The sequence below is a fragment of the Symsagittifera roscoffensis genome, chromosome 1 (assembly GCF_963678635.1).
Source record: "Symsagittifera roscoffensis chromosome 1, txSymRosc1.1, whole genome shotgun sequence".
NCBI classification, from domain to species: Eukaryota; Metazoa; Xenacoelomorpha; order Acoela; family Convolutidae; genus Symsagittifera; species Symsagittifera roscoffensis.
Genome location: NC_087062.1, coordinates 4,774,140 through 4,786,172, shown reverse-complemented (window position 1 = coordinate 4,786,172; position 12,033 = coordinate 4,774,140). Strand labels below are relative to the sequence as shown.

The following is a 12,033-nucleotide window of genomic DNA, read 5'->3' as shown; positions in this document are numbered from 1 at the left end:
TTCCTTTTCCCCCCACCTCACACGAGCTTCATTTTTTTAGTGTAACGAGTGGTTTTACGAGGTTGAGTATGAAATCCAAATATGCTGGTCGTTGCCATATTAGTCCGTCTGTAAGTTTTCTTAACAATCCGATAAAGTGGTCAACAAATTTACATGTAAAAATTCGCAGGTGGGGGGGGGGGAAAGGAAAAAGAGCCGAATTCAGATAGGGTTTTTCTGTTGAAGCTTCCACTACAGCCAAATACAAAATAATTTTAGGGCTCGGCTCTTTTTCCTTCCCCCCCCCCCCCCCCCCCACCTCACTTGAGCATCAACTTTATGGTGTAACGCGTGGTTTTACAAAGTTAATTATGAAGACCAAATATGTTTGTCATGGCCTAATTAGTCAGCGTGTAAGTTTTCATGACAATCGGATAAAGTGAACAGCAACTTCAAATAAAAAAAATTGCAGGTGGGGGGAAAAGGAAAAAGAACCAATTTTAGCCCACACGTTGTAATGTTGCAATTATGAGGCCCTAATAAGGGGAAAACTCTTTAAACCTTGCCAGATTCTTGCTAAAAATCTGGAGAAGGAACATTAAATTAGCTTTTTTTTACCCCATTTTGTATATTATGATGAAAAATATGTTCGATATACAATTTTTTTTATTACATTATGCCACCATTAAAATAAATTTTAAGGGCTCTTTTTCCTTTCCCCCCCCCACCTCACACAAACATGAATTGTATGGTCTAACGAGTGGTTTTACAAGGTTAATTAAGAAGATTAAATATGTTTGTTATGGCCTAATCAGGTCCTTTTCCATTCCCCCCATTTTTCAAAATTTTTATTTTCAGAGTTGTTTTGTGGCTGAATCGGTGATGTTAGAACCACATACATTATAACCACGTAAAATTGATTTTTTTAATCAAAATTGAAATTTAAATGAGGTGAGTGGAGAAAATCCGACAAAGAAAACGTATTTGGTCTTCATAATTTATTCCTTTGATAATAAGGACCGGAAAAAGACTGCAAATAACGCAATCAACTTGAGTGTTTCCAGAATAGTCGGTAAAATTTTCCTCATAATGTGACATTTATCAGACAAATTTTTCACGTCTTTCGCAACTCCAGAATAGGGGAATTTGAACAATTTTGTCCAATTTTGTACAATTTTGAAAATCTGAGCAGTGAACTATTTGATATATAATATTTTATTGCAAAAAGTCGAGGCTGAAGACAAGCAACTTTCACCACTACGACCAATAAACAAATTTTAAACAATCGAAATTAAACTCAAACTAAACTTAAAAAGAAGAAAAGTCAAGCACAACTGTCTAATTATTGCTTAGCAAACTCTCAATATGGAGATTTGCATTTGATTTTCAATAAAAATCGATCTTTCCATTTTCCCCTCAACTAGACTTTTTTGATGAAATTTTGTTCACGTTGTCTGATTGCTGTGCCGACTAATTACGCCGCATTAAAAATGTTGTATCTTTATGATATTTTGTAAAACCCCCTGATGCACTCTAAAAATGTTGCTTATAAGAGAAGGGGAAGGGAACAAGAGCCAGAAATAAGCACGGTTTTGCATTATATTAAGTACTTTTTTTGAAATATTTAAAGTTGGTGTTTTTAATATTTTTCTTTTTATTCCACCTCAGACTTCATGGTGCAACGAGTGGTTTTATAATGTTAATTAGCAATGACAAGTTATCACCATGCCACATTTTCTTAACTATCTTATATTATCAAAAAAATTTGTACGAGTGAATATGAAGCAGTTTGCAGGAGAAAAACCTTGGCCTTAGCTTTTGTTTTTTAAATTTAGTTGCATATGAAAAAAAAATGTAAGGAGATAATTAAATCACGTAAGTGCAGTTTTTAAACATTTGGCACGCGTAAACAAAAGTTAGATCAATAGAAATTGCAAGTTGGTGGTCGACGCAAGAGCACTTAGCAGATAACTCAATAGGATTGATTTCTTCACAATAGAAAAAATGAACGATAAATAAAGAAATTTCACAAAAGCATCACAATCAATGTATTCAAAGGTGTAATCAACAGTTTTTTTAAAAAAATTCAAAGTAGGTAAGATATTTTAGTATGAATTTTTTTTTCTAAGATAAGGTAACTTGTATAAGCAGTAAGAAATTTTTAGCACTGACCAGCGGTGTGCGCAGAAATTTTTCAAAGGAGAGCGGTTTGTCGAAAAATGACTTTCTGCGCCGCAGGCAAATAAAAAAACGACTAAAAGAATGTTTGACCGAAAACATTTGTTTTTGGGCGCCCGATCCTCCCTCAAATTAAGTTTTCTGGCCCAAAAAGCGCGTAGAGAAAATTTTCGATGTCGGCCAGCTTTTGCAATGTTTTATCCGTTCACAAGAATTTTTCAAAGTTCTCAACCTAAACAAGCCGCTAAGCAGTTTAATCAAATTCAAACAATGGAATATATATATTTTTTAATTTTATCCATTCAACGGGGAGGATACTACCGTGATCTAAATACTGGACTGCCTGTTTGGCTGATATCTATATGATTGACTATTGAAACTTGATCGGAAGCCCTAAACAAAGCTTTTTTATTCAGCGCAAAACTCTGATTTTTCCAAATAATCTTTAACATATCTTGATTTGTTTTGTTAGAGATAATTTTGTTTGCTAAACTTTTAATTTTCCCTCAAAAATCAATACAAAAAAAGGCAACGTTCTTTAAAGCAAATTCAAATTTCAAGTTCAAACGCAGAATTGGAAAAGAGCTAGACTGGCAAAATTTCAGCTTTAATTCCCTTAAAAAACGCTGAAGTAAAGCTGACCTTATGCCAATCTCTTTTTCACTTTTTTCAGCGTTTGAATTTGGATTTTGACGCTACTTTCCTTGCACGGGAACAAATTGATGGCTGAGGTGAAGTGACGCAAAAATCATCAGGCTAATCACCAATATGAAAGGCTTTTGCATTCCGCCATTTCTACACATATGCAAATAACTTTTAAAGAGTAGCAGCTGGCCGAATGGTAAAACACTTGAACTTGGTTTTTTTGCTCCATGTTTCTAGGAAAGTAACGAAATAAATGTGCTTGGGATGGTTTTTATTCAGGCTGATTTCGGCAATCACAATTTGAGTTTTTTTTGAAACTTTTATATAACGCAATTGAGTATCGACGCTCTGAATTTACGTGCAATCATTAGACTCATTAACTAATTTTATTTATAACTGTGATTTTCTGCATGCGTCAATTTGAATCTTGATCTTCTCTATTGTCTTCATTTTGTGTAAAAGCATTTGGTATTTGATTGTTTTTTTCCAATTTTGGTGAACAAAAGAAAATCTAGTGAGGTGTCATATAAGAACTATCGAAAATAACATAAAAAAATTGTTTGGTAACTTCAATATGAACATTACGAGGTAAAACTGTGAACTAGATAGGCTCACAATATTGTGTCGGTGTGTTCCCGGAATCCAGAGAGAATTCTTCTAACATAGTGTAATTTCTTTGGATTCTAACCTACTCCACAATTTGCGGATTTTGCTAACAGTTTGCGGAATCTGTTTAAAAGTTGCGGATTCCGCTGGCAACTTGCGGATTCCACTTACAGTTGCGGATTTCATGACAGCTTAAGTTTGCTAAACACATACTTTTATTTATTTATGGATTCCACTAACTGTACAGGATTCCGCAAATCTTGTTGCTAACTCCACAAGTTTTGTTGCAGCTTCCGCAAAAGTGCCTGTTTTTGGAGCGATTTTGAGCAATACAGTTTTTTAGCTATTTGTTTGAGAAATCCAAAACAGCAATGAAGATCAGAGACAAATAGCAATGTTGCGGGTTGCGCAACAATTTTGTTTTGGCCTGTTGCGAAATCCGCTAACAATTCCCAGACATTTTATTATTCGCTTATAGATTCCAAAACTGTTCCAGATTCCTTAAATCTTGTTGCAGATTCCACAAGTTTTGATAGGGGTTTCTCAAAAGTGCCTGTTTTTGGAGCGATTTTGAGCAATACAAACAGTTAACAGTTCAAGCATGGTTCTTTTTCACGAGACTGCTTCAACTAAAATTACGAGACTTTCAATTGAAAACACGTAAACAGTTTTGAGCGTGCAGCTTTTTCTAAAGATGGACAGGACAGCACATTAAAACTAGTTTTACCTGTTTCTGGCTTGAAGCAACTGTGGTACATACATTAGGTAGGTGCAACCACTTTCGAAAGTTACGTGTCTTAAGTCAATACATTTTTTTATTCGCGATAGTGACGTAAGTTCAAACTTCGATGCACTTTTCATATATAAAAATCAAATAAAACAAACCATAGTATTTTTTTCTTGTTTATATTTACACAGATAATTCAACAAATTGATTTGAACAGCTGAATTTTACCAGGCAAGTTTTCTCTGCTATGTTTTACCAGTTTAAATTTTGAAAATCACAATTTTCCGATTGAAAAGACGTGAGAATTTTTGAGAGTGCAGCTTTTTCTAAAAATGGACAGCACATTACATTAAAAATCTTAGTTTTACCTGATTCTAGCTTAAAACAACTGTGGTACCTTAGGTGCGACCAGGTTTTAAAGTTACGTGTCTTAACTAAAAAAATTTAGCATTATTTGCGATAGTGACGCAGGTTCAAACTTCGATGCACTTTTCATATACATAAAAAGATAAATACAAACCATAATATTTTCTTTTTGGTTATAATTGAAAAGAGCTAGAAAAATGTACACACATAACTCAACAAATTAATTTGAACAGCTGCATATAACCAGGTAAGTTTTCTCTGCTATATTTTAATTTGAACGCATATTTTTGATAATTTGAAGGTTTTTTAATTTGAGCGGCAACTTGATAACAGCATAGTTATTATCCATAAATTAACGGCAGATTGTGGGCAAAAACTTTTCAGGCGAACAAATTGGACCCAAATTAGTTTGCTTAAAGCAGCCTATTTTGATGACGGAGATCGTTTTTAACCATTTCGGCTATTGTTAAAAATTAGTCTGGCAATTGCAAGCGCTCAAACTGAATTTTACTGCTAAACGTTTTAATAATAAATCTAAATAAATTGTTTAGGAGAATTGATTTACTTTGTCAGAAAACGGTCTCCAAAATGTCGTATGAGGCGCCAATCACAAGGCATGCGTTGGGTGAGCAAATTGAGCTGGGCACTTTGTTTGACGCCACTACAGGTCAATTCTATTCGAGTTTGAGTCTCTGGAATCACAAAGACATCGAAAGCCAGCAAATAATCACAGATGCTCATGATATCAAATTGAAAGTCTCGTCAACTGTTGAAGAGCTGCGAAATAACAGTGACCTGGATGCAAACGGGGCCTTGGACATTGCTTTCGGTTTTGTGAAGCTGAACGGTTCTGCTAAGTACTTGAGTTCTTCAAAAAATACCACGAACGAAGCTCGAATTGACGTGACATGTATCAAAAAGAACAGAGTTAGAAGCATCCCAATGGAAACTATGATCGAAATGCCTCATCAGAATTTGGTTCTTAGAAATCCCAACATTACTCATTTTGTCTGTGAGGTGACCGAGGGAGCAACTGCAAACATTTCATTCAGAAAAAAGTGCTCAAATAACGATGAAATCAAAGAAATTGGTGGTAAAATGTCAGGTGAATTGAAAAAAATAGTTAGCGGCGTGAAAATTTCTGGCGGAGTGACACACACAACAGGTGACACGAAAAACATCGACGAGTACACTATCGAAGTCGACGGAGTTGTTGACGTGCCAATATCGAGTTTCGAAGACGTTGCAAAAGCTGCCCGAGATATGCCAGAAACCCTGAAACGTTACAACAACACATTGACAGTGAAACTTCTTCCAATTTCTCTTGTTTATACTGACGAGAATCGAATAGTTCGAAGCCTGGACGAAAAAACTATCAGTCGATTGGCGAACACTTTGGACAAAACGACAAAATCGCTAGCGTCACTAGAAGATTTGCAAAAATTGTGCTGCATCAGAACTATAAATTCATGCAAGAAACAATGTGAAAACTTCCAAGGCAAGTATGGATCATGCTTGGAGGAGTTCAAAGAAAAAGTTCGTGAAATTTTGCCAAAATTGAGAAGCGGTACCCAAGAAGAAACATCATTGCTAATCAGCGAGATCAATAAATCAACTTCTGTTGTTAAAAAACAGCACCACGTTGCGGAGAGTTTTATATCAGCGAAAACAAAGGAAAATCATTTCTTACAGAAAGTTTTCGAACAATTGGAAAATGAGGGTTTCCAGAACTTTGAGACAGATTCCGATAATGATTTGAGCAATCGAGTTTTTTTGGATATTTCATGCAATGAGTTATTGCAAAAAAGGCATGCAATGGAATCCAAACTAAAAATCGAAAGCATTGATGACGCTGTTAACACTGATAGCGATGCAGAGAGCGATAGCGATGATAACGTAACTGAGTGGTTTGAAAACGGCGAGAGTGCTGAGGCACTGCAGAAGTCGATCACTGAAATATCAAAACTAAGAAGCTCAATTGAAATGCCTGAAGTCAGCTTCGGATTCGGAGTAACAAAAAAGAAAAAAGAAGCCAACAAACCTGGTCAAATATCCTTGGTTTCCAGTTTAGGAACTTCAATAATTCCAGTAGAATTGCCCAAACCAATAATTGAGACAACTGTAGCTTCTGAAACAACTATCAAAGTCTCGTGGACCAATTTGGATCATAACTATCTAACCGGTTTTCAGATTCAGTGGAGATCAAAAATGTCATCAAGTTCGGCTGGGCCTAGATCGCAGGAACATGATGATAGACCATGGGATATTGAAAACCTCGAACCTACTAAAACTGATTTCGAAATCTCGAGCTACCAGACATCACCTCTTAAAAGTGGACGATTTTATGAAACAAGGATTGCTGCAAAGTATAAGCTGCTGGGGCTAGTTTTTTGCAGCCCCGTCGAGTCCGAAACAAAAACAGGACCCTTATTTTCACGAGCTACAACAGCAGAGAAGTTGATTGAATTTTTTGAAGAAGAAAATTCATCATTATCACACGATTCACGACAATATTCTTTTAATAACTGGAAGGTTGAAGGTTGTAATTTGTATCTAGGTTTAAAGCCCACAGAGACAAAGTTTCACAGCTTGACAGTTTTTGATATTGCTTGTGAGTTTCAACCAGAAGTAGTTGCTTCGCCAGTGGGCGGTGACAATGCTATTATGTTGATATTTCTTGGTGAAGGCCCTACCGTAGAAGCAGAAATGAATGCCTACATTTCATTTCTATTGGGCGCTTCTTTGAAAAATCGGTATCTATTTCGGGTTGCTGACAGCTTCCCACGTAATGCTATATTTCGACTAAAACCTCTCTCAGATTTGTTTGAAGGCAAAACTATGTACTTTGTAACAAGCCTCGAAAATTACATGCTCTTCCAACTACAGATCTACAAATTGTACGCTTATTCAAAGTGTAGTTCTATTATAAAATGTTTTGACGAAAGTGATGAATTGAGAGATAACGAAAAAAGTTTTTTTAAAAACGCAACCATCCTGTTTAGGAACGCTGGACAGAAACATATGGCGATTATCAACAGACAAAACAACTCAAAAACAGATACTGTGTACAATTTCATCGAAAACGATCTTGAGCTGAAAGGCAACAAACAAGTTTTGGAAACAATGAACTATCACCATCATCCTGCTTTTGAGAAAAGTGAACTCATCACGGAGGATGATATTGAGAAATGGGATGCAAGCATGGCCTGTCAAAGGAAAATGCATGCAATCGTAATGAATTGCACGTAAACCTCTTTGAAAGCGACTGTATAATCAACTAACATGCCTGATTTCGAATAGTATTCTGTAATTCACTCCTGAATCAAAATCATGTGGCCCCAAATAAAAACGTGCAAAGCAAACCATTAGTTTTTTTATATGTAGCAGAATCGATTCACCGTTGTTTCTAGAAAATAGTGATATTTTGTGCATTATCATTTTTCGGAAAGATTTGATTTTCTTAGACCGTTGTGAAAACTGATGGATGCAGTAGACCTGATAGAGCTGCATTTTGAAGAAAAAAGATATCCAGATGGGTTTCAAAAAGAAACAATGGTAACGGATGAATGAATAAAATGGTTCAGATCGAGGGTTATTATCCAAAAAGTGATAATTTCAGATATGATGAAAAAACGCCTATATTCAAAATTGCAGATATCATAAAACAGTCAAAAACTCATAGTGTGTTGTTTAAATTAGCAATATCCTACTCATTTTTGAAAAACGTGTTGTATAATGTAAAATCAAAACTGCTTGTATATAAAATTGAAACCCTGAGTTTTCTGACTGCACTTTGATATGCTTTAATATTTTGCTAAACTGTGAGTATTATTATGAACAATCAGTTTGCTTTAACTGAACTTGAAATGATTCTAAGGGGATGATTTGCCACGCATTATTAATTCGCTTATTGAAATCATTAGGCATTATTCAAACTGCGATGACATCCGCATTTTAGTACTGTACAAGCAATTCGCTTGACAATTTAAAAAGTTCCGGATCAATAACCAAACGCTGTCAACTTTAGTTTCAATTTAGTTTGAAAATAAAGAGCTAACCCATACAGAATATATTCCCATTTTTTGAAAATCGGATCAATTATCAATCAAAGATTAATGTACTAATTTGTTCAAGTGGCTGAAAATGCATAGATGTTAGCAATTAGTTCAATGAAGCGACGTCAGCTAAAAGGTTGTAAATCAATTTGCATCTTATCTCTTTGACACCAGTCTTACTTGTTTGAAAAATGATCGATATTTGCGTCATTTTTTGTACGTTCTTGTTAGCTGTAAACCTTTTTCAATTTCCTTATCATTGTACATTTGTAGTATGCATAGCAATCTGACATTATTCTGACCACCTTCAGAAGTAAGTAAAGAACTGTGGCTGTAGATCAGTTTTTTCCAGCTGATTTGACTACCTCGAAGAACGCTCGTGTGGTATCATTTTGCAAGAGATACATGGTTCAACTTGTTTTCTAATTTTTTAAAAATTGTTTGAGTTGTATGAGAGACTTTAAATTTGTTGCTATTTTAAAATTAGTTTTGCCTTCTTTTGGGGGTTTCAATCTGATTCAATTGTCTTCAATGAGAAATACCAACAAAAATTGAGAATTTTTCTTTTAAAGTTAACGTTTGTTTCTCTTGATTTTTACAAATTTTTGAACTTAAACGCCATAACCGGTTAACTGTTACAAGAGTTTTAATTACTTGAAATCTGAAAATTCAATCTTTGATATGATTCCCATTTTCACTCCACTTTGCGAACGTCAACAGCAAGATACCGCTTTTATCCGCTTCAGAACCTTATCTAAGCCCTTCAAAAGAATTGAGTCTGCGTGTCAGTCTCCCTATTTCCGTAAATATCTGCAATTAACACCAAATGAAAATTTTATTTCAACTAACGCACTTTAACAAAAAAAAACCTATCAAACGTTTTCATGTATGATACAGATTTTTTACTTCAAATTAGACCAAGTAAGGTCTCCAAAAATGACGGAAAACGTTTTATTTCTCTTTTCTATTCTAAAACCACTTCTATGCTCGCTCAAGCATTCTGATAGTATATTACTACAATATTTGAACATCTTTTTTGTCTAATATTTAGTCGAGAGCCAATTTTTCACCAAAAATACTATCAAAACGTTTTTGCTTTGAGCCAGGTTTTTTGATTATGTGTAAGAGCTTAACTTAAGATTTATTTAGTCAACAAAAACCGCCCCTGAACTATACATCCAAAAAATTTTCAGCTTAAATGAAATTATATTTCTTAATGACTCTCTATAGTTATTTTTGTTGTAGATAGCCCAAGCAGATAGCCCATAGTAGATAGCAATTTTTACCGAACTTTATCTGTGAGACCATTTCAAAAGTAGTTTGTTTTTAATTTAATATGACAATTGTTCATTGTGTTTTTGGAAACAAAAATAAAATTTTAAAACTCAAAAAGTACATGTTTTTTGATATTTGATATTTTTTTTTCAAAATAGGAAAATAAATACTAAAAATAGTTCTAACATAAGTTTCACATAAGTTTAACCTTGTGAAGATTGTTTTTTGATATTTTTGAAATAATTTAAAATGTTAAATGATTTTTTGAAAATTTCAGCAACTGAAAATTTTGCAATTATTTTTTTTGTAATAAATAAGCATCATTTATATACTGCACCGAAATTTTTCTGAACAAGCCAAAATACGCGATGTTGAGATACGAACAAAAATGGAGTGGCAATATAAACTGCTGTTTGTCTGGTATAATATATATGAAAAATTTCAACAAAACTTACGAGAACGTAATTTTAGTTTTATAGTTTGTTTTATTTGATTGTTCCTGTGAAAAAAAAAGCTTTTTGTTTAAATATTGCAATAGTGTTTCAAAGATTGCACTACTGTTTTAATAACTGCATTATTTTCTCAATTATGGCACGGAAACTTGCTGCACACGGGCGTTTTGTGATTCAGCTATCAATAATTCTTGGGTTTTGTGCATAGGTCTTACATACAGTTCCTAACGAGCTTTGATGTTAGTTTTAGCAGTTGATAAGTGCTCAAAGTCAAATTGTCTGTTTTTATTGTTATTGTCCTTGCATGTAAAGTTAAAAATTGATATCTAATTCTGAAAACAAAAACGATTTACCTTGAACCCGTTGAATTTGTTGGTTGCTATGGCCCGGAACCAGAGAGTATCACAATCACTTTTTTAAAAATTGACTCCTTTTTTAAATTTTTGATTGCAACTTACTGCAAAAAGTTTGTACAAAACCGACTGTCAAGTCTTGTATGTTAAATTTTTTGCACTAAGTTTGCTTTTTTGCATAATTGCTTGCAAAAAACTTCTTCCAAATTGCTATTTTTTTAATCTGCAGAAATCAATTAATCAATGATTTCTGAGTACAAAATTTTAAATAAAAAACAAGCAAACAAACAGGTTTTATTTTTATTTTCAGCCACAACGATTCGTCATAATTTTATAGGAAGCTTGAACAATTCATACATGGGTTTTCTACAAGTTGTGTCTCTGCCGACTTGTTTCCTAAGTTGATTTAAATCATCTGATCTACAATAATTCATAGTCGTTTCAATTCAAGTATTTACTACGTTTTGGTGCTTTGATTGACAAAGTGAGAAATTTCATAGCAGACTACGGGCGTATGTCAAAAAATACAAAAAGGATGCTTATTTTAATCGGTCCTTAAGCAATCGGCTAGCGCTGGAAAGTATCAAAAGAATCAGACATATTAGTTTGCAAACTTTTCCAAACTCACTGCTTCAGAAACTTTCTTTTATTGGCGCAGCCAACAAGAAGCTTAAAAAGTATCATTATTTGTAGGATTGAGATCAAAGATTCTGTCAAGCTTCCCTCCTAGTCTCTAAACGTCTTTCAACCAATTTTGCGTCAGTCGTAATATGTTGGTCTGCTAAAAACTTTTTTTAATGTTAAATAGTTGGTCTTCAAAAACTTTATCTTGCGAGAGAAATCATTTGAAATGAAGAGAGGCAATAAAGATGCTGCGAATTATTTTTGTGGGTTTCAAAGTAATTCATGTTGCAGGGGTAATTATCGTTTCAGTTATAGTCTCAGTTATAGTCTCAGTTAAACCGTTCGAGAGTTATCCTACGTTTCTACTACTCTATACTATCAGCTTCAAGCCGAAGATTCATAGTATCAGCTTCAGTTTATTTGCGTGACCTTCTTTGTTGTTCGAACCAAGGAAATTGTTCCTTATTTGTGTGATTTGTGTGGTATTTTTTGTTGATCTTTGCGTGATTTTTTTTGTTGTTCCAAACAAGGAAAATGATGACCGCTTTGAACTTCATTTTTGATCAGTCCAAAATTAGGAACCACCGACAAAAAAGATGAGTTCTAATGACATATCATATCAAAAATTTTCAATAATTGTTTGAGCTGCAATGAGGAGTTTCAAAAAGCTTGACATTATCGTAAAATGTTTAGTTTTTGTATTTTTCTGTCTTGTTTGCCACGTACTTTTCAATTTCAAAATCATGGTCACATCAAAATCATTTCATGCAAAA

At 34.1% G+C, this 12,033-nt stretch overlaps 1 protein-coding gene across 3 annotated transcripts; it reads left to right on the top strand.

Annotated features, from left to right (window-relative positions):
* The first annotated feature begins 4,297 nt into the window (after positions 1 to 4,297).
* On the top strand, positions 4,298 to 8,000 carry LOC134853828 (uncharacterized). 3 transcript variants are annotated; one of them, XM_063869769.1, is made up of 3 exons: positions 4,298 to 4,366; positions 5,053 to 7,254; positions 7,504 to 8,000. In XM_063869769.1, exons 2-3 carry the CDS (start codon positions 5,090 to 5,092, stop codon positions 7,748 to 7,750), a joined length of 2,412 nt encoding a protein of 803 aa, XP_063725839.1. In that variant the 5' UTR covers positions 4,298 to 4,366; positions 5,053 to 5,089; the 3' UTR covers positions 7,751 to 8,000. The 3 variants fall into 3 exon arrangements, with proteins under 3 accessions (XP_063725839.1, XP_063725819.1, XP_063725829.1); XM_063869749.1 differs by having other exon boundaries at positions 5,053 to 8,000; XM_063869759.1 differs by lacking the exon at positions 4,298 to 4,366 and adding an exon at positions 4,700 to 4,748 and having other exon boundaries at positions 5,053 to 8,000.
* Positions 8,001 to 12,033: the final 4,033 nt, after the last annotated feature.